A 22,811-nucleotide genomic window follows, 5' to 3' on the forward strand; every position below is an offset into this window, starting at 1 on the left:
AGAGAGGTAAGGCAACGGCTAAGGGCTAATTCTGCGCCTCTCCTGGTCGAAAGAAGTCCTTTGATGGTCCAAGGGGGTGGGGAGTGCTCAGAAACCAAAATGGGCTCCCCCTGCCGGCAGGCTCTGGTACTTCAGCAAGAGCCTCCTGCATATCAAGAACCCCTCGAGCATCCCTTCTGTTCTGCCTTCCTGATGCCCTGACCGGCCCGCCATCCACCTTGAAAGCGTGCAATCTGTGGACAAGGCTTTGCGCGTGTCCTGTGGGGAAGGGGCAGGCCCAGCATTACCTGTGTTTCTAGCATGCATTAACCGTGGAGAGTTTTGTAAGGCTTTATCAACATCATCTGAAGTCAAATGTGGAAGAGGAGCTACAAAACAAAACAAAAGCGACATCAAAATGAAAAAGAGAGAGAGAGAGAGAGAGAGAGAGAATTACCCTCCTTAAAAAAAAAAAAAAGAAGAAGAAGAAGAAGAAGAAAGAAAGAAGAAGAAGAACACCTCCCCACCCCCACCCTACTTTCCTGAGCGGCTCGGAAATCTCTCCATGGCCCTGCGGCTGGTTAGCGTGTTAAAACCTAGGTGGGCCCATATTTAATTCGGGGAACAAGTGATCGGGATGCCAGGCAAAGCATTTACACCGGAGTCCACACCCAGCCCCCTGCTGCACTATTTCCCTCTCCTGCCAACCATGCTTGATGTCTGAAAAATTAAACCATACAGCAAACCGGGTGAATTCATGCCTCCAATCGCCAATATGCCATTCCCACTCTGTCAGGTGAAGCCACATGTCATGATACGAACTGGAAACTTCTCTCACTCTGTGCTCAGGTGGGACCGGGAGGGGGCTTGGTTTAGCTTTAGGGAGGATGAGCCCCGTAATTCCCATCGGGGGCCTTTCCGTCTGTTTCCGTTTTAGTGTGGGACACCACGGGGACTCAATAATGTGTGACCAGAGGAAGCTCTGCTCCCCTCTGCCATGTGATCCTCTTGGTGGAGGTGACCCAGGCGGAGGCAGTTGAAGCCTCGTGTGATCCCTCAGGCTTCTGGGAAAAGCGCTTGACCGCTTGTCACATGTGTACCTAGATCGTGGCCTCGTAAGCGTTTGGTTCTCCCAGATCCTAAGTGAGAACTGGGTTAGGGCGGGAAGAAGCTCTCACAGACTGGACTGGACCCCCTCAGCTCGGGTTGGCAAGAACCCGCACCCCAGTGATCTCCGCCCCGACCCTCTTACTCTCTCTGAGGTAGTGCAGGTGGGAGAGAAGGATGTCAGCGTTGTAGCTCGGGGTGAGCCTCTGGAAGTCGTCCTTGGTCATCTTGCACAGCTCCTTCCCGTCGATGTTCTGGAACAGCAAGATGTCGACGTCCGGAAGGCCATACTCTTTCACCGCCCACTCCAGCCACTGCCGGACGTGGTCCGTACTCCACAGTGTGGGATCTGAAAGGGGTTGGGACAGAAGCAATCAGCGAATCGGCTCCCGAAGACGCATTTCCAGGGCAGAGCCACATCCCAGGCAGGGCCCCCGCCAGCCACGGCTTCCCGGAGGGGCCCCTTCCCCGCTGTTCTAGAAGACAGGCTTCCAAACAGGCACGGTGCCCTGTCAAAAGCAAGTGTCTTGGGGGAAAGACGAAAACAAAAAAACAAAAAACAAAAAAAAAGCCATCTGAGTCACGCCCAGAAATCGCTGCCTTTAAAGTGAATCGTTCTGGGGGCGCCTGGGTGGCGCAGTCGGTTAAGCGTCCGACTTCAGCCAGGTCACGATCTCGCGGTCCGTGAGTTCGAGCCCCGCGTCGGGCTCTGGGCTGATGGCTCGGAGCCTGGAGCCTGTTTCGGATCCTGTGTCTCCCTCTCTCTCTGCCCCTCCCCCGTTCATGCTCTGTCTCTGTCCCAAAAATAATAAATAAACGTTAAAAAAATAAAAAAAATAAAAATAAATAAAGTGAATCGTTCTGGAACACCACTGGCCCCTCATGGCTCAGATCATCTGAAGTTTCACGTAGGCACCAGGCTTTTTTATTATTCATTTTTGTCACTTAGTTTCATTTTTATTTACTTATTTACAAATGAAAAAATCATGGAAATTTTCTTTCCTTAGGGAACTGTTGGCATCGAGAGCTCAGAACACAAATCAGGAAGACGCTCATCACTGTCCGTCACGCAAAAAAAGCATTCATACAAAATACTGAAAAATACTGACCACAAAACTGGAAGTCAAGCGTAGGTGAACGAAAATCCTAGTGCCTCCCATGGGCTGGTGTTTCTTTTTTTTATTGTTGTTTTTCTTAATGTTTATTTTTGAGAGACAGGGAGAGAGAGAGCGCGAGCAAAACAGGGGTGGGGCAAAGAGAGACAGAGAGACAGAATCCGAAGCAGGCTCCAGGCTCTGAGCTGTCAGTACAGAGCCCGACACAGGGGGCTCAAACTCACGACTTGAGCCTAAGTCGGTGCTTAACCAAAATGAGCCACCGGGCACCCCATATTAGCTGGTATTTCATTAAAGAAAATTTTTTTAGGGGCGCCTGGGTGGCGCAGTCGGTTAAGCGTCCGACTTCAGCCAGGTCACGATCTCGCGGTCCGTGAGTTCGAGCCCCGCGTCGGGCTCTGGGCTGATGGCTCGGAGCCTGGAGCCTGTTTCTGATTCTGTGTCTCCCTCTCTCTCTGCCCCTCCCCTGTTCATGCTCTGTCTCTCTCTGTCCCAAAAATAAATAAATGTTGAAAAAAAAATTTTTTTTAAAGTTTATTTATTTTTGAGAAAGAGAGAGAGAGAGAGACAGAGCATGAGCAGGGGAGAGGCAGAGAGAGAATGAGAGGGAGACACAGAATCTGAAGCGGGCTCCAGGCTCTGAGCTGTCAGCACAGTGCTCGACGTGGGGCTCGAAGTCACAGACTGTGAGATCATGACCTGAGCCGAAGTCAGACGCTTAACCAACTGGGCCCCCCAGGCGCCCCTGGGTTGGTATTTCCAAGAGAGAGCGGTTGGTTTCCTGCTTTTCCTGCAGAGTTTGATTTTGCACCTATCAGGCACCTGCAGGAGTAGGGGGCTGGCTGGGGGACCTTCTCATCGCACAGCTACGGCACACAACCACCCCACCTCAGGCAGGCAGTGTCATCCCACTCCACTGCCACATATGGGAAGGGACCAGGGTAGAGTCCCAGAGGGCACAGCCAGTGGGACAGCCACTGTATTATCCCCAGTGGAAATACAGCCAGGAGCACCCCACACAAACAGCCTGGGCAGAGGGATATTTAGGGCACCCGAATACCGGCAGGTAGGAGGGGCACCTGGGTGGCTCAGTCAGTGAAGCGTCTGACTGGTGCTCCTTGGGTCATGATCTTGCAGTTTGTGAGTTCGAGCCCCACATCGGGCTCTGCACTGGCAGATTTTCTCTTCCTCTCCCTCTCTCTGCCCCTTCCCACTTGCATGCAAACTTTCTCTCTCTCTCTCTCTCTCTCTCTCTCAAAATAAATAAACAAACTTAAGAAAAAAATCTTTGCACATGGGAGACACCCAGGCAGGGAGCAGGAGCCCAGAGTTCGAATCCCAGGGTCCTTCAACTCGCTGCAACCCCCAGAGACTGTATCCCCTTCCCGCATCTGTTTTTACATGTAAAACGAGAGCCTTGACCTTGGTTCTGTGGACAGGCCCTTAGAGGTCAGGCATGTTGCGATGCTCTGGTCATAATGAGTGAGAATCTGGTGTAGGGATAAGTCATCCTTTGGAATCACTTCGTAGCTAATAGCTTTAGAACTTTGTTTGGTCTTACTAACGTTTCAGGCTACTCAAGAGTCGGGCATGGTGTGTGCCCTTGGAAAAGGTTTTAAGTTTACAGAAGTAAACAGCAGTAACAGTGAGAGGCTTCCAGACAATCCTACCATCAGAGCCTCCTCCTTCTCGCCCGCTTCCTCTCTGCTTTCCATTTTTCGTCTCTCCCTCCTTCTGTCTCCCCCACCCTCCTCCCATCCACACCCTAATATTTCATTTCTTTTTTTATTCACTTAATTTTTAAAAATTTTTTTTAAATCTTTATTTATTTTTGAGAGAGAGAGAGAGAGAGAGAGAGAGAGAGCGCATGAGCAGGGGAGTGGCAGAGAGAGGGAGAGAGAGAGAGGGAGACACAGAATCAGAAGCAGGCTCCAGGCTCTGAGCTGTCAACACAGAGCCCGATGCAGGGCTTGAACTCACAGACCACAAGATCATGACCTGAGATGAAGTCGGACATTTAACCCACTGAGCCACCCAGGCGCCCCAAGCTTATTCACTTATTTTGAGAGAGAGAGAGAGAGAGAGAGAGAGAGAGAGATATCATGAGCAAGGGAGGGGCAGAGAGAGAGAGAGGGAGGGAGAGAATCCCAAGCAGGCTCCAGGCTCCAATTCTGGGCTTGAACTCACAAACCATGAGATCATGACATAAGCAGAAACCAAGAGTTGAACGCCCAACAGGTGGCCCTCGTATCTTTTTTTAATTGAAAGAAATGACTTCAAATCCAATGGAATCCACCTCCTAGCTTCCCCCGCCTCAACACCCGTGAAGCAACCACTATTCTGGGCTTGGTGCCCATCATCCCTACGTATACTTGAATACTTTTACCCTATCAACTATGTGTGTTGGTTGTGCTTTTATTTTTTTTTTAATTTTTTTTAATGTTTATTTATAATTTTGGAGAAAGAGAGAGAGAGACAGAGCTCCAGCAGGGGAGTGGCAGAGAGAGAGGGAGACACAGAATCCGAAGCAGGCTCCAGGCTCTGAGCCGTCAGCACAGAGCCCCACACGGGGCTCGAACCCACGCATTGTGAGATCATGACCCGAGCCGAGGTCGGACACTCAACCCACCGAGCCACCCAGGCCTCCGGTGCTGTTTGTGCTTTTAAACTTCACGTGAACAGTATCTGATTTGCTCTGGGTACCCACCAGAGCATTTTCAGTGTATTTCAGTGTATTTTCAAGATGTGTCCAAGTTAATCCACGTGGGAGTATTCAATCGTGTCAACCAAGCAGCTCTTGGGCCCCCTCACAGGCGTGGACACAATTCACTTCTCCGTGAACACCCGAGGGCCCGTGCCCACCCCGCACATGTGAAGGAATCAGCATTGGTCCACAGCCCTGGCTCTACATTGGAATCACACGGAGATGGGGGCCCGAGCCTGGTCTCGCCCACGGAGATTCTAACTTCATCCTGCTGGAGGGCAGCCTGGGCATCGGAACTGTTAAAAGCTCCCCAGGTAATTCTTAAGCGCAGCCGAGGTTCAGACCATCACCCCCAGGGGCCTCGCTGCTCCAAGTGTGGAGCAGAGTCTCGGGCGCCCCTCCCCACCTACATTTTCACCAGTTCTCGAGATGATCCGCGTGCAGGTTAAGTGTGGGAAGGGCCGGCCTGAAGGGGGCACCTAGATGTGGAATTGCTGGGTCGTGGGGCATGTACATGCTCAGTTTTTCCGGCTGCTATCGGATCTCAACCAGTTTTGTAACACTCACGCTCTCAACCAGCAATCAGCGCACAGAATCTGAAAACCAAGGAGAGCTCTGTGTCAACGAGAGCATCATCTACAAAACCTCAAATGACAGGAAGGTGTGTACCTTCCTCTGTAACCCAAACACACGGGGCCGCTTCGGTCGTCTGCGAAAACTGAGTGCGTACACAGAAGGGTAACTTTGTCCACCAGGAAAGTTCAGATGGCTCGTTGCCACCGGGTCAGGGTTTTACCTTCAGGGATAAAAATGGTCAAAACCCCAGACTGCTTTTAGAGAAGGTCTTCCTTCTTCTTTTTTTTTTCCTCATGGCCCTGTCATAATTCCTCGTTATGCAGAGCTGGATCGTATTTAATGATCCGCAACTCAAGCCCTCATCCCCCTCGGTTCTGTGCAGAGGACAGTCGCAGACACTCACACGGAAGGTCCTGCCGTCTGCTGCCCCACCCTTTGTGTTTTTATTTTGTCATGTTCTGCTTTTAACAACCCAGAAGGACTATTTTGGTGGGGGTGGGGTGGGGGGGAGTAGCTACTTCCTAGAAATCAGTTCATTCTGGGAATGCATTTTCATCTCTTAATGGTATAACCAGATATTTAAAAAATGATATATAAGTATCTTCCTGCAAGTCCCTGGGTTCATGTTAAAATAGTGAAATGACACCTTAGGAAGACAGCCAAAAAAGAGAAGTCTCGTTTCTCTGTGGTCCCTCGCCACAGAGATTGGTTTCCCTCGCTAAGCCCAGCTTATTCAACTTTCCTTTCAGGGACTCACGGGCGAGACCCCAGAGACCAATTCTTTGACCTGTATTGTTCTTATTTCCAACGTTCTCACTTTTGGTTGGTGAAACGGCTGTTTTCTTCTACCGCTGGCGTGACTATAAATTGCTACCGCCTTTGCAATGAACAATTCGGCGATATGTTTGAGATGTCCTTAAAAAACTGTGTGCATCGTCTCTGAACTAAAAAATTCCACTTCTAGAAATTTATCATAAGGAAATAATAGAGGATGTGCGCAATGATTTATTTTCAAGGATGTTCTTTGTAGTGTTGTTTATAATAGCATAACATTGGAAACACCCTAAATGTCCAACCGAAAGAAAACGAGTTAAGTTGCAGTACATTTAGGGATGTTTCTGTGATGCTTGAAAACTAAAATGATACTGCAGAATATATCGATATGAAAACGTGCTCAAAGTGAATTAAATTGAAAAGTCTGAAAACATTATTGAAGCACAATTATACTTTGTGAAGAAATGTAAATACATTCACGGAAAGAATTTGGGAGAGCTATGCAGAAAGATGTCAACCGCCATCTCTGGAGAACAAGTGATGGGGATTTTTAGATTTTTTTTCTCTTTCACCAAACTGCATTTTCTCTTATTTCTCCAATAAACATGTAGTACTTAGGTTAAAAAGGTGTTTATAAAAACATATTCTGCTCTGTTTCAAAATCAAAACAAGATCTTACAAAGGATTTACATATATGCATATTTGTTAAGGTGTTTTTATAAAACTTTCAACGGTGTAAGATTTTAATCTCACTTTCTTCTACAGTTGATGAATGGGTATCTTTTTCATTTGAAAAGAATAAAGATATCCAAAGTTGCGTTACTCCCGTATCTTTTTGAGAATGGATCTCCACGTCCCTGTCCTATACGTTTACAAGCGAAGAACGTGAAAAACCAAATATGGTCATCTGATACAATAAATGAGGATGTTCCTTTCTGACCTATCCTTGGGGCGCCATTATTCCAGACCTACTCTGGAGGTGTCATAACAGAGAACCCTTTTCAAGGGACAAGGCCAATCTCCTCAACACGAAGCACAGGACACTTAGTTCACTGGGTCCCGATGTCTTCATAGGTGTTATTCTCAACCATTCCCCATTCTGTCTTCCTACAGCCACACACGCCCCATGCCTGTGCCCAAACACCACCCACTGCCTGCAGGACCAGCCCCTTCTTGTCCCCTTACCTACACTCACCACCTGCTTTGGCCATCTGTCCTCAATGCTCTTGAGGGGTAAGCGCTTGTCACGACCCTCTGGGTAGGGAGGTGACGTCAAGACTGCAAGCCCACTCCCTGCACCAATGACAGCGCCCCAGTGAGCCCCACCCACCCCAGCTACCCCAGCCCAGCATGGATGCTACAGCAGTAGGTCGCGTTTTGGAGAGTTCAAGTCAATGTGTTGGGTCTCAGCTCACCCTTCGACGCCATAGAGAGCCCAGTAGCGTCTCTTGGGTATCCTCCATGGTTCATGGTATGTCAGCAAAGTTTTCTTCTTCCGTCCCACCCTGCCGTCACTGAAGGAGGCTCACGAGGTCCCACGAGATTCAAGAGACCTTACCTCCTTCTCCGATTCCCCACTATGCATGTGAAGGAGAAAGGGGAGGGGGCCAGAGAATGAACCCCAGCCAAGGTATCGCCTTTGCCCGTGTTTAGGTGTGCCATCTCACACCTTCCACCTCCAGAGAGCAGCCAGGCTCAGAACCCATCACCTAACCTCATGATGGGGCCTGCTTTTCCTCTTCCATAAAACAACACGCAGAATCCAAGGACCTAAGGCACGACTCCCATAGGACAAGGACTAAGATTAAGTGAACTCACGTAAGAGTTACTGAGCATTTGCTGCACACGAGTATGGATTCAGAGGCGGCCAGGAGAAAGAGACGCCAAGGAAAAACATAAACTTTTCACCAGAAGGGCTTGGCTTGAGCCTGGGTTAATGAAAAGGATTTGACAGAATTAAGGTGACAGAGCAGAGAAGCCCTTTAGTTTACGGGAGCAGCGTAAGCCCGGCTTCATAGCTGCAGAGGCATGAAAACACCAGAGGTGCTGAGAGAGAAGGGAGAAACCAGGGGTGGCTACAGCAGAGGGTTTCAGAGGGCGCATACAAATGGAGGAGGATGGATATGAACGTTGGGGGTCCGATCAAAGCGAGCCTTAAACGTCTTGCTAAGAAGGTTGGACTTGATGGTCCAGGAATTTCCGAGCCACTGAAAACGTCTGAGGCATCGAATCATAATCACATCGAGTACCCCAGACTTGGTGGTCAAATAAAAGGCTCTTGGGGGGTTCCGATTCAACCATCTACTAGATGTAAACGTTAACCTCTCTGGAAATCATTTCCTTCTTCTGTGGGTAATTAAGTGAAATGTCAGGGGAGTAGAAAAGTAAAGGAGATAATGAATGTGAAAGCACTCTGCCAACAGTAACATACTGCGGAGAAAGAATGCATCCACACGCTGGATTTCGCATCGTAAACTCTGCGGAGATGAAATAAACAATCTATTATCGCAGGAGCAGCCTCTTCCTTTAAACGCCGAGGTCTGATTTATCGCTTTATTTTGAGAAGCTTCTGGAGGTGCTTTCTGTCAGATGAATTACGAACCACTGAAGATAAGTTGTTTGGTTTTCAGCCTCCAGTCCAATTGTTTTGAAAACATCTGTGTCACCAGCCCACATCTCACGGACATCCAAATGGTAAGCCCCCATAGTCCAAGGGAGGTCAGGAGTTGCACCCTTTAAATTACTGCTGGGGCGGGGGGAGTGGCGAGCAGTGCGTGGGTGGAGGGCTGAACTTATTTTTACATTTCCCTGAAACTGTTTTCTGACCTAGTAGAGTTCCAGCCTGCCAGGAAAATTTTAAGTAGATATTTAAATCAGTTTGTGAAACAGAATACCTCATGCAGGCAAACATCCTGTTTCAGACCCCCCACCCCCTGCCAGAGGAATGAATAAAAGTAAGGTTAAGCAAGAGTCAAACTGGTGAAAATATAAGCCCTGAGTGACATTTTTCTTGAACAATACCAGCGTAAGGTATTGGCTTTCAGATTAAAAAAAAAAAAAAAAAAAGGACCAAAAACATAAAATGTATCTCCAAGCCATATCACAACCCTATGAAATCTTTGTTTATAAAACCCAGCCCTGGGCAAGTCTGCCAGTCTGCTGTCCGAGACACTCAGAAGCCTGCAAAAATAAGACTTAACATTTCGTCTCCTTGTAGGGGGAGGCTTTACATTTACAAAGCAGGCTCAATAGAACTGGCCTCCCTTCGGGCTTCACTGTATCACAGGTTGAAATTTGAACACAAAAAGCCTACACCCGAGGCTGTTTCTGAACCTTTTAATTTCCTAATTCATAGATGAGGTTCAGTCACCGTTTTGATAGCTATTGATTTCTAATTTTTTGTTTTAAATTAGTGAATTAGCCAGCGAATGAGATCTATATGACACCAATTTCCTTTTATTCTTTTATTCCAGTTGTTCTTTTTTGGTGGCCTATAGTGTATGGTCAATTTCTACAAATATCCCTGGAGAGTTTACAAAGAATGTATATTCCCTAATTGTTACATGGAGGTTTCTATAAATAACCATTGGGTCAAAATTGGTAACATATACCTAATTTTTATGTCATTGATCGATCAACTGCTGCAAAAGGCAAATTGAAATCTCTCACCAAAAGTGGATCTTTTTCTCCTTACAGTTCTTTATGTATTTGGAGCCTACGTTATTATGTACATACAAGTTCATCACAGTTATATGGTTTTCATGAACGTAACCTTTTTTGATTATGTATTAACCCTCAATTATCTCCAATAATGCTTTCTGCTTTCTATTTCCACTTTTGTCATGTGTGTTTTGCTTAGAATTTGACTAGTACACTTTATTCCATCTGTTTGCTGTCACTCTTTCTTTGTGTTAGATGTTTTTATAAAGAGCACTTAACTGACTTTGGAGTATTTTTTATTTTAATTTTTTAAATATAATTTATTGTCAAATTGGCGATTTCTCTTTTGGCCAAATTCTCTTTTGGTTTGGCTGCTTTAACATTCTGGTTTTATTTCTTTCCTTGTGGATCTTTAAACAAAATCTAAATTTAGTCACCAAATATATCCTTTTCCCAAAGAAAGCAAGGAATTTAGAAGTCTCGAACTCTCATCATCCATCCCTAATCTTATACGATGATGTTGCCCAATGTTTTCATCCTACCCTGTTGTTGTACTGCCTACTTAGAAGGCTGTTCTCATTTTACAGCCATTTCTCTTTAGATCCGTTCTTATATTAACCAGTTTCATTGCTCCCATTTTCTTCTTATCTCACTCTTTCATCCAGGATCCATTTTCTTTGTTTATTAAATCTTTTGTTATTTCCTGAAGTGAGGGTCAGTTAGCGACATACTCTGACCCTTTGTTTGAAAGTATCTTTATTTTCCCCTCAATTTACATAATGAATCAGAATGCACTCTTAATGTAGTTTTCGACATATTCCTATTAAGCTTATTTTAAAGTCATGATTTTAAAGGACCCGTTGGCTTCACCAAACTACTAAGCGAGTTTATGGCAGAAAAAAAGAAAAAGTGAAGAGCCCAGAAGATAGCTACTTTTATCTCTTCAAATATTTCATATCTTCTGTTCTTTCTATTCCCTCCTTTCCGGAATGTCTATTAGATCTGCACAGCACATTCTCATGAGCCCCTTCCCTGCCCTTGACCTTCTCTCCTATGTCCCCTCTCTTCATCACTGTGATGGGCTCTGAAAACAACTGCAAGTCTGCTTTCGTTAATTCACTCTTTGGCTTTTTCAGATCAGCTGTTTAACCCTTCTACTGAGTTTCTGATACCTTGGAATCCTTTTTTTGTGTTTCTAGGAGTCTTCATGCTTCTTCAAAATCATCTGTTCTTTTCCATAACGTCTTTTCCATAACCTCTTTTGGGTTCCTTCTTTTGTGTATTTAACCACTTTAAAATCTACTTACTTTATATTCTCAATCCCATACTTGAATTATCTAACGTCCTTGAGGGTCCGTGGTCTCTGCTGAGTATCGGTCTAGGTAGATTGTTTCTTCCTCTTTTTGTAATTTGGAGTTACAGAGTTATCTTCAACGCATGTTCTTCTGCAGGAATTCTGTAAAGTTTGGACTGAAGACATGTCTGTCCAGGAAGAGTTCACAGGTACTTCCGCCTGGTGTCTGAGGTTATCATTAGTCCATGACCACTTTTCATTGCTTAATTCCTCAGCCTGGGGTTGCTGGAAAACACAGTTCGGTGTGTGTGTGCATAGGGAGAGAAGGGATCCAACTCTCTGCTTTGTGCAGCCCAAGGCCTCATCTTCTGGCCCTTTAAAACCCAAATCTCTGTGGTGTAGACATTGGTATCCCACCCCCACCCATGCCACTTGTGACAAGCTGGTGACAACGGGTGGAGTACTCTGTTCTCAGCTCCCTCTTTGTTTTTAGTCCCTCAGGAACTCACGCACTTTCTTCCCAGTTCAGCTATGCGTATCCAAGGGTATCTGATTCCGATCTGCATTTCCAGGTGCTGGGCCAGAGGAACATCTTTAGCTCCTCTTAAGATCAATATTTTACCAGGACCACCAGTCCTCTTGGCCTATTTTTTACCAATTTACTTTAAACGTTTCCATTTCGAATGCACCCATCACCCTAGCTCATGCTATGATCTATTCCATTCATGTTTTACGTAACCAATTGTCAAAAAATTGATTGCACATATTAATCATGTAATACCCTACAATTCAAACACTGTAAGAAAACGTGCCTATCCTTAGCCTGCTTGAGAAGACATAATTTCATTAGGTCTTTTATTCAAAAACACATGATTAAATCAGTTTTGCTGGCCTCTAAACATATCTTTGGCATTCTGACGCACCAAAATATTTCACTGCGTGGAGTCATTCTCAACTCTTCTGGAGTGGTTTATCATGGTTTATCTAGTTTTTGGGATTTTGTTTTACTTCATTTCCTCCCTTGTTGCCTCTCCTTGGTCATTCCATGGTTACACAGCTTATGATCATCGTGTTTTAGAAACGCAATGCCTGTTCCACTTAAAAGTTTCTTCCTGCTTGGGTTTTCTTTCTTTGCCCATCTTTTAGATGTTGGTGTCCCCAGAGTTTTGTCTCTGGTTCTCACTCCCTATGGGCACTCCCCTGGACTTCCTATCTACTCCCATGTTCTTTTTTTTTTTTTTTTTTTTTTTTTTTTTTAATATTTATTTTTGAGAACGAGGCAGACCGTGAGCAGGGGCGGGGCAGAGAGAGAGGGAGACATAGAATCCTAAGCAGGTTCCAGGCTCTGAGCTGTCAACACAGAGCCCGATGTAGGGCTCGAACTCACAAACCAGGAGATCATGACCTGAGGCAAAGTCACACGCTTAACCGACTGAGCCACCCAGGCGCCCCTCCCATGTTCTAACTACAACATGCACGCCATATTAGTTACCAAGCGTTGCTGTAACAGAGAACCATAAACTAAGTGACTTAAAACAACAGAAATGTATTATCTTAGAGCTGTGGAGGCTAGCAGTCTGAGATCAAGGTGTCAGTAGGACTGGCTTCCTCTGGGCTTCCTCTGGGCTCTGGGTAGAATCCTTCCCCTGTCTCTTCTGGCTTTTGGTGGTGGTCAGTCAGCCATGTGTGGTATTCCCTGACTGACAGCTGTACCACTCCAATCTCTGCCTCCATTTTCACAGGGCTTCTCCCTATGTGCCTTCACATCATCTCTCCTTTGTGCGTCTGGGTCCAAATTTCCCCTTTTAATAAGGACGTAAGTCATTTTATTAGACCCACCCTCATGACCTCATCTTGACTTGATTCAACCTAAAAATACTCTACTTCCAAATATGGTAATGTCTTAAGGCCCTGGGAGTTAGGGCTTTAACATAGCTTTTCTGTGGGGGCACAATTCAAACGACACCACATGCTTATATCTGCAGATCTATCTCGAGTCTAGAAACTTCTCCCAAATGCCTGAGCCAACTATGAAAAGGAAAGCTGTAATTTTTTGAGGCCTACTGTATCCTAGGCACTGTGTATGCACTTCACATGTGTTGTCTCATTTAATCCATACAGCGTCATATATATATGGCATGTATATATGTGTGTGTGTGTCTATATATATATATATATATATATATATATATATATATATAGTAAGCATCACTATCATCTGTATTTGGGTGTACCTGCAGGCCAAGAAAAGCCAAGATTAAGTGACTTTCCAGATCTCAGAGCTACAAAATGGCAGAGATTAGAACACAGGTGTGGTAACCCCCGACAGATGACTCTCTACCCTAAACTCTACCCCCATACTGCCTCACTGGTGTCTCACGGGTAACTTAAACACAGAATAAACCAAACCAAAATCATCTATCTTAAATTTTTTTTTCTAATTCATTATACGTCCAGCCAGCCACTCACGCTAGGTTTAAGCCATTTTCTTTTATTTTTTTTCTAAATTTTTTATTTATTATTGAGAAACAGAGAGAGACAGAGCATGAGCAGGGGAGGGGCAGAGAGAAGGGGAGACACAGAATCCGAAGCAGGCTCCGGGCTCCGAGCTGTCAGCACAGAGCCCGCCCCAGGCTCGAACCCACGAACCACGAGACCATGACCTGAGCTGAAGTCGGACGCTCAACCGACTGAGCCACCCAGGCGCCCTGAATCTAAGCCATTTTCAACGCTGTTGTGGAGTCAGACAGGTTACGTGCTGAGCAACACAGTAGACTATTGTGAACATCTCCAGTCTTTCCTTCTTTACTTAGTCCCCTTTGAAAAGCCCATTTTAGAATTTCTGCAGCAACTTAACCAACACATCCTACCATGGCATGGCTTTGTGTTCTTCCCTGGATAATTTTGATAGTGTAGCATGGAAAGGAGAACTCAGCCTCTGGGATCAGACAGAACTGGATGAGAATCCTGGCTCTCCAAATTATTGGCTGAGACACCCTGAGCAATGATCTTGGCTTCCCAAGCTTTAGTTTCTTTATCTGTAACGTGAGAACAACAAATACTACCTACACCATAGGGTGCTTTGTGAGGCTTAAATGAGATAATACCTTACGGACAAAGTGGACAGCCCAGTGCCTGACAACAGTGTGCACTCGATACACAGGAGCCGTCACCATTTCTGTATTTATGATTTCGGTCACACATACAACCCAAGGGCAGTTTCCTCAATCGCTACCCAGCTCATAGTTTAGGACGATAATTAACTTGGACTTTAGGAGTTAAGGTTTAACTGGTTTGGTCGTCTGCTTGCTTGACTTGGTTGCACAGAAGCAATTTAAGTAGAAGCTTATAGAAACACGCTCCATAAGGTAGACACAGCGGGAGCGATCCGTGGGAGTTGTTCGTGGCATGACGAAGTAAAATGAAGGCTTGAGGTCTTACCAACAACTTCTGTAGGTATACGTGAGCACAGGCCTGGGTGGCAGCTCTGGTCTTACCCACCTGCACAAGTGTTCCTGAGAGAGTTGCTTTGCTTCTAGCTAGGGCTCCATGTTCCCATGTTTAAAGGGAGATGTTTATGATAGTTTTATGTGCCAACCTGACTGAATCACGAGACGTCCAGACATTTGGTTAAACATTATTTCTGGGTGTGTCTGTATGGGTGTTTCCAAAAGAAATCAGCATTTGAATTAGAAGACTGAGTAAACTCGTAGCCTGCCCTCCCCTGTGGGGGTGGGTGACACCAACTAACCCATAAGGACCCAAATGGAACAAAAAGGTGGAGGAAGGAAGAGAGGATTTGCTCCCTTTGCCTGACTTTTGAGCTGGGGCATTGATCTCGGGCCTTCAGGTCTCTGGCTTTCATGCTTTAAGACTCAGACTAAAATCTACACCATTGGCTCTCCTGGGGTCCCAGTTTGCAGACAACAGATTGTGGACTGTGGGACTTCTCAGCCTCCATAATCACATGGGCTAATTCCTCATAAGAATAAAAAAGTGGTGAGGGAGAGAAGGAGACAGAGGGAGAGAGAGACACAGAGAGAGAGACAGAGAGAGAGAGAGAGAGAGAGAGAGAGAGAGATTGGTTCTGTTTCTCTGAAGAACCCTAATACAAAGTTCAACTAAGATCAAGAGTCTTAGACTGCCAACTCCTGTGATCCTGTGATTCCTGCTAACTAAATCTGGATGACCATGAACTCAATAAATGCACATTAACTGACCCCTGCACACAGGCCCCGAGCTTGCTGCTTTGTCTGGTGATAAAGAATACGAAAGACATATTCACCAACTCACAATCTAATAGGATAGACAGGCTCAGAAATTATGACCTCTAAGAAGACGAAAGCATAATAGGTTTACCCTCTGCACTTGGTCAGTGAGTACAGTCTTCTATCACTTGGTATTCGTTTGCTTTCAAAGCCCAGCTTGGAGATGTCATATGTGGGAGGAATCACGTGACAGCCATGTGAGCCCTCTGTCACTCTAACAACTCAAAATCTTGACTTTGCCATAAGCCAGACCAGCAAAGACCCCCGCTGGGCGCATGTTCTTTGTCTGCATGGAGCCGTTCTCTCGTGTAATTCATTCTGTTCATAAAGGATGTCACAAGAAAACGGGCTGGTGAAACGCAATGCTGCAATTATAGCAAAAAGATAGTCCCATGGTCCCCTCTATAGCCTCAGTGGACCCTGAGTGTCAAGTCCGGGGATCCTGCATGTGGGATGCAGAATTGAGAAAAACAATGCCTTCCTTGTGAAACTTCTCTGTGAAAACAAGGATTATGTTCCCACACGACTTTTTAATTTGGCTGCCAGGAAGCTCAAAGCCATACTGGAAGCATGGCTACAATATCTTGGCCAAGCTTGCGGTCAAATGTGGTCAAAATGGCTGCCTCATTCTTTCACGTGACTTTGGTTTTCCATCAATAGTTTTAATTGCCTCAGTACTGACTCCTAATTTCTTTTTCTTTTTTTTTTTAATTTTTTTTTAACATTTTATTTATTTTTGAGACAGAGAGAGACAGAGCATGAAGGGGGGAGGGTCAGAGAGAGAGGGAGACACAGACTGAAACAGGCTCCAGGCTCTGAGCCGTCAGCACAGAGCCCGACGCGGGGCTCGAACTCACGGACCGTGAGATCGTGACCTGAGCCGAAGTCGGACGCTTAACCGACTGAGCCACCCAGGCGCCCCTCCTAATTTCTTTTTGATCAGTGGTTTGGTTCGCGTGTCTATCGGTAGCTGAGTTCACAAGGCATCTCACATCCTTCATGGGATTGAATGAATATACGCGTATCGAAGTAAGTATGAGGTCTATTCTGGTATACAGTGTGAAACAAAATAAAGCATGGTAATAAGAGAATTGGTAAGATATAAAAAAAAAAAAAGCCAGGACGTTGCCAAAAGATCAAGGCTGGTTTCCTAGACAGAGTGGATTTGCCTTGCAGAAGGATCTGTTAGCAGAGAAAGGAAGAAGGGCATTCCATCAGAGGGAACAGCATGGGCGAAGACACTGGGTTGTAGCAATGGCAGCATGAGAGCAGAGTGACGGGGTGGGGGGGGGACAGGATGTGGCAGAGAAAAATGACGGAGGCTGCAAAAAAATTTAGGAATCATACCACGAAAGGTACAAAGGAAGCTCCTCTTGACCAGCCATCTCATTCCTCAGATGTTTGTGACATTTGCCTAAATCAGTCATCTGAGCTCTGAATCCCACACTCTCCTGTCAGGAACTACACACTTCATTGTGGATGGGTCTTATCTACTTCTGACAGGCTTTGGTCACTTCCTCTGTGACGGGTACATGAGTTATAAGTGCTCAGTGAATACTTGATGAATTGAGGAGAAGGGACCCAGCACAGAGGGTGTGAGGAAGACACAATACCAGTAATTCCAGCCATGGGTGTTTGGGGGGCAAGAATAAAGGGGTCTTAAATCACGTAAGAGCTTGTATTCATGTGACTGAAACACAGTAAGCGCTCCGTGAATGAATGAATGAATCAATCAATCAGTGAGTGATGAAGCGAATGTGGCAATTCTTGATTTCCGAGACTTCTGATCACCATGAGTGTTTGTGCCCCGGGTGGCTATTTAGAAAATAAAAGTAGAAATGTTTGAAAAGCCCAGTGCTTTAGCACTCATGTTAGGGAATAAAAACAGAAAAGGGAAAAAAATCTTTCAAAATGATGTAAGCTGCTAAAACCAGAGGTCCTGTTGCATTTTGGTCAGCATTTTGCAACTTTTAAGAACAGTGGACGAAGACTGTGCCTTCCTCTTTGTTAGCCCTGCTGGTTAGCACATCACCAAGTACACTGTGAATACCTCAAAAGTGACAGTGGCTGCCAGAGGGACACCTGGTACACAGAGGGACAGCGTCCCTGATGGCAGGTGCTCAGTGAGGCATCGTGAAGCCCAGGCTCTTTAGAATACTAGCTCCGTGGGGCGCCTGGGTGGCTCAGTCGGTTGAGCGTCCGACTTCGGCTCAGGTCGTGATCTCACGGTTTGTGAGTTTGAGCCCCGCGTCGGGCTCTGTGCTGACAGCTCGGAGCCTGGAGCCTGCTTCCGATTCTGTGTCTCCCTCTCTCTCTGTCCCTCCCCTGCTCATGCTCTGTCTCTCTCTGTCTCAGAAATAAAAAAAAAAAAAGTGCACTCCAGTGGTGCAGTGGGGACCCATTTGTTTCTGAACAGTGATCTGTGTTTGCAGAATTGGGGAGGCAGACGTGGAAACACCTGGAAGTTAGATTCCTGCATCATACTCCAGGTGTCTTGGCTGTTGTTAGGAATGCAGCCAAATGCCTACAAGCCTCATACTATGATTCAGTTTGTCAGAATGAATCTCAGGCTTCCTCTTCTCCCACGCAGCATTTCGTGCCTTTAACGGTCCCGGGTTTTCCTATGGATGAAGTGATGCGTGGTCTTTGCAGATTTTATTATTTTATTTTATTTTATTTTACTTTATTTCATTTTTTATTTTATTTTATTTTATCTTATTTTATTTTATTATTTTTATTTGAGTATGTTTGACACACAGTGTTACGTTAATGCACCACCCATGACAGGTCCCCAAAATACACCCTAAGGGAGAAGAAGCTTTAGGAAGACAAAATTCCTTCCCCCCAAACGGGTGACTCTTCATTTTTCAAAATTGTTGGGAACATCATTGTGAAACTATTGGTTATTTCTTCCCGGCCACCCACGCTTCTGAAAGTAACACAGCACGTCTTTATCAAAAACAGGTAAAAACAGGTACCTGTGTTCAGGTAAAACTTATTCAGTGTCCTCTATTTAGATTAGAGCTTCTCAAACCATGTTCTGCATGCAAGTCACCCAAAAAGTGTGCCAACCATGTGGCCTCCTCAACCCTTCCCACACCCAGGTTCAGGAAACTTGGAGATGTGCATTTTCGAATCACAAGTCTCCCGGGTAATCCTGATGCAAGTGGTTCTGACTGTACCCGGAGAAACTTTCTCCAGTCGGTGTCCAAAGCCACCTGAGCCAACCAACAACGTGCCGTCTCACCAGGCCGCCCGTGTCCACCTCCTCGTAAGACGGAGTTCACGGAATGACACTGTGAGCTGCCACCGTATAAGGAACAGCCCAACCCCACAAAATGGAGACTTACACCTACGGACATGCACACCAAATAGACAGACAGACAGACAGGTAGATAGATAGATAGAAGATAGATAGATAGATAGATAGAAACGTATAAATGTGATTTATTGTCTAACATGTACTTTGAGAGGGAGAAGCACGCATCAACAATTTTTCCAGGACAAGAGGCATGAGCCAAGGCTTTCCAGAACGTCTCGTGGTCTCACTGAGGGTTGTTCTCATGACTTCCTTGTTCCTCCCCTACGACAAACCGAGGAATACATTTTTCTCTCGACTCAGAATGAACCGCCGGGCCCTTGTTTTCCTTTTTATCCCATGAACGCTTAACCACGTACCGATTGAGGCCTTCCCCTTGTCACTGACGCCTGCTGACACTGCCACCCGCCTTTTGCAACTGTGCAAAGATTAAAAGTTCGCATTTTAAAGGCAGACGCTTCAGGGCGCCTGGGTGGCTCAGCCCATTGAGCACCCCGACTCTTCATTTTTGGCTCAGGTCATGATCTCACGTCTCATTAAACGGAGCCCCGCCTCGGGCTCTGCGCTGACAGCACGGAGCCTGCTTGGGATTCTCTCTTGCCCTCTCTTTCTCTCGCTCTCTCAAAATAAATAAATAAAAATTAAAAATAAAATAAAATAAAATAAAATAAAATAAAATAAAATAAAATAAAAGCAGATGCTTAGAAATAAGTATTTTTTTCAGCAATCTTTATGACTTGCACGGATGAGCGTCAGTCCGTGTGTTTAGCTAGAGGGAGACACACATGCCAGGTGGAACCAGGTTTGGAAAACTCTCTCCGTGGGCAGAGCATTCGAGGCCCAAGATGTGCCTGAACGAGGTGCCCGGGTCCAGGAGCCAGGGCTGAGCTGCAGATGCCGCAGCTGGACAGGGCCGTCCCCAGGTCCTGCAATCTCACGGCCACATTGGGGAATTCTCTGGACGGTGCAATGCGGCCGTGTGGGCGGGCGTGAGTAGGTGTGGGTGTGGGCGCGTGTGTTCATCTGTGTGTCTGTGTATGACCACACCTACTTGAAGCTTGACCAATAACTGAAAGGCTGACGGCTTGCAAAATCAGCCACAGCTCTCTTACAAACACTATCAACCGAATAACTGCCTGCGTTTGGTATGAAGCAACTGAAGGAGGGAAGAGCTGGAAGAGGCCTTTCTTCAGGGGATGAAACCAATCTTTGCACAAAAACGTCAGTATGAGCCAATCTGCACGACCGTCAGTCCACCCAGCCAGCTGACATTTAATGAGCACCTACTATAAACCGGGAACGGTGGGGGGGGGGGGCTCTGACTTCATTGAATCGGTCCTTTGCCTCTTCCCCGTATAAACAGCTCTCCTGATCTCTGAACATTTTACTCAAGGTAGGAAGCGTCCAGTCTGTCCCTCGTTGGCAATGATATTGACGCCATCGAAGCACATTGATAGCACGACAGAAACATGACCCCATCCATATACAGTGTGAGCGCATTACGTGTTACCTCCTGGGCCGGTGAGGCTCTCAGGAGCCAAGACAAGAATCTTCAATACAGGCCTGTCCTCAGATGGATTCTCTGGTCTTAGAGAACTAACAAAAACTTCGTTTTGCCTGACTTGAAGAAACGACACTCTGAAGAAACAAGGCTAAGGCTGAGAGGGGTGTGTGGGTGGGTGCTCTTCGGGTCTGTACCTCGTCCTGTTCACATCCAGACAGCGTCCGAGGCAATGGCGTCCCTGCCCCCTTCTCCTCCCCAGGAACTCCCCTGCTCTCCAGCCTTTTTTAGGTACCCCACGTCCAGAACACGTGCCTCAGACCGTCTGCATTTCCATATGGTTCCCCCATACGGAAACCTTTTGTGCGACGGCCCGGGATCGAGTCCCGAGTTTCGGGTCAGCAGCTTGGGGGCTATGGTCAAACCAAAAGGGGGGAGCTTCCGTACAAAAGCCAACTGCCTTTCAGTCAACATCGAAACCTGTTTTGTCCCCGTCATCGGGCACACGTGAGACTTCATGTCTGCCGTCTCCTATAAAGGTTTCACAACACGCCTCTGAGGTGGCCCCAAAGGATGATGCCTTTCGTATCAAGGCATCAAGCAGTCTTGCTGAAAGCCACCGCCCAGCGACCACCCTGGGGAGCAGCCCGGGCCACGGACCCAAGCCAGACGTTCTGCCAAGTACCGCGTGCTTTGCACTCTATTTGGAAGGTGTCGGAGGTCCGTGAAAGTGGCTGCGTGCAGGAGAAGGGGCAGTGGGATGAGACGCACACCCTGAGCGGATCTGAGCCTGCGGCCACCCCGCTTCACGGGGGTGAAGGTCAGTGACCCCTGGAGCAAGACGGAGTCCAGTCTGCGCGGACCTCGCTCGTGCACTGGCAGCCTTTCGTGCATTCTCCCCTCGCTTGGTGTTCGTGGAGAACCTACCTCAGGCCAGCCCCGTACTTGGCCGTGGAGGTTGGGCCTTTCCGGGGGGCTTGCGTTGTACTGAGGGAGGAAGCCACTGTGAATGGACAGTGGAGTGACAGCCGGGAGACAAAGAGGGCGGAGGGGGTTGAGGTCAGCAGGTAGAGTGGGGAATGGCTTTCGGCGGGGCCTTCAGGAAAGGCCTCTCCGAGGAGACATTTGCACCGAGTGCTCGCGAAGGACAGAACTACCTGGAACCAAGGGTTTCAGACTGAAGTGACCCTGATTGCAAGCCCCTGAGGCCAAGCCACAGGGTGACCAGATGGCTGCAAGGAGTGACAGAGGGGAGCCCACAGGGGCCGTGTTAGGAGCCGAGATTTAACCCAGCAGCTAACGGAAGAGAACCAGGGCAGGCAGGCCCGTCTGAACGCGGACTTGGCCTCCTATTAACAGTAGTCCCCGGGAGAAGTTAGTTGACCCCTGGGAGCTCCATTTTCCTCGTCAGGGAAATTGTGATAAGGATTCCTATTTTCCAAGGGGCGCCTGGGTGACTCAGTCGGTTAAGGGTCTGACTTCGGCTCAGGTCAGGATCTCGCGGTCCGTGAGTTCGAGCCCCGAGACGGGCTCTGTGCTGACAGCTCAGAGCCTGGAACCTGCTTTGGATTCTGGGTCTCCCTCTCTGTTCCTCCCCCTTCATGCTGCCTCTCTCTCTCTCTCTCTCTCTATCAAAAATAAATAAACATTAAAAAATTAAAAAAAAACCAATTCCTATTTCCCAAGATATCACGAGATGGTGCCTTCACACTGCTTACCCAAAACCCTGACACCTGTTAAGGACCCACAAAGCAGTGACGGTGTCTGTGGTAGTTTTGGGTTTCTGCAGCTCGTTTCCTCTGAAAAGTCATCTTTCCCATCACCTTCAGTTTTTTGCTAAACAAGTAAGTTCGTGGCATTTTCCTCAAGTTCAGGGCTATTGCTTTGGTTTGAGTTTAGAATTACTTCTGTGGCAAAGAGTCATTCTGGTTCTCAGAATCGGGACGACAGGCCATGGAGAGCTGGAATTTTCAATTTTGAGCACGGACCATGATGCCTCCCAGCTTTGTATTTTGCCAGCTGAGAAGTCTTTTTCAAAAGCATACCACGTAGGATGAAAATGTAGCACTTCATGCAAAAACAAGGATATTTAAGAGGGGCCCCTGGGCGGCTCGGTCAGTTAAGTGGCCGACTCTTGGTTTCCGCTCAGGTCACGACCTCACGGTTTGTGCGATCGAGCCCTGCACTGGGCTTTGCGCTGACAGCGCAGAGCCTGCTTGGGATTCTCTCTCTCCGTCTCTCTCTGCCTCTCCCCGACGTGTGCTCTCTCAATCTCTTTCTCAAAAATAAATAAACTTTTTTTTTTAAAAAAAAGAATATTTACCACCAAATAATCTCAGAGAAAGGGCACTTCTTCCCCTGAAAGGTCATTTTTCGTAGGTTTCCATCCTCTCTTTGTCTCTCACGCGCGCACACACACACACACACACACACAGACATGCACACGCACGCTCAGTGGACATTCCACCACAGGTGGACAGGCTCCTGCTGGCCTGCGTTTACAGTCACTCCCCC

At 46.8% G+C, this 22,811-nt stretch overlaps 1 protein-coding gene across 7 annotated transcripts in view; it reads right to left on the reverse strand.

Annotated features, from left to right (window-relative positions):
- ERG (ETS transcription factor ERG) overlaps window positions 1-22,811 on the reverse strand; it is a 268,746-nt gene that overhangs the window by 20,621 nt on the left and 225,314 nt on the right. For 5 of the 7 annotated variants that reach the window (XM_086675970.1, XM_086675971.1, XM_086675973.1 and 2 more), the window contains 2 exons: window positions 1,232-1,435; window positions 288-368 (listed from right to left, as the gene is read on the reverse strand). In XM_086675970.1, the coding sequence (XP_086532096.1) occupies window positions 288-368; window positions 1,232-1,435 (285 nt within the window). The remainder of the gene's footprint in view (window positions 1-287; window positions 369-1,231; window positions 1,436-22,811) is intronic. The other 2 variants (XM_086675974.1, XM_086675975.1) reach the window with 1 other exon arrangement.

This window comes from Puma concolor, chromosome C2, assembly GCF_028749965.1.
Source record: "Puma concolor isolate L17-30 chromosome C2, mPumCon1.1.hap2, whole genome shotgun sequence".
NCBI lineage: Eukaryota > Metazoa > Chordata > Mammalia > Carnivora > Felidae > Puma > Puma concolor.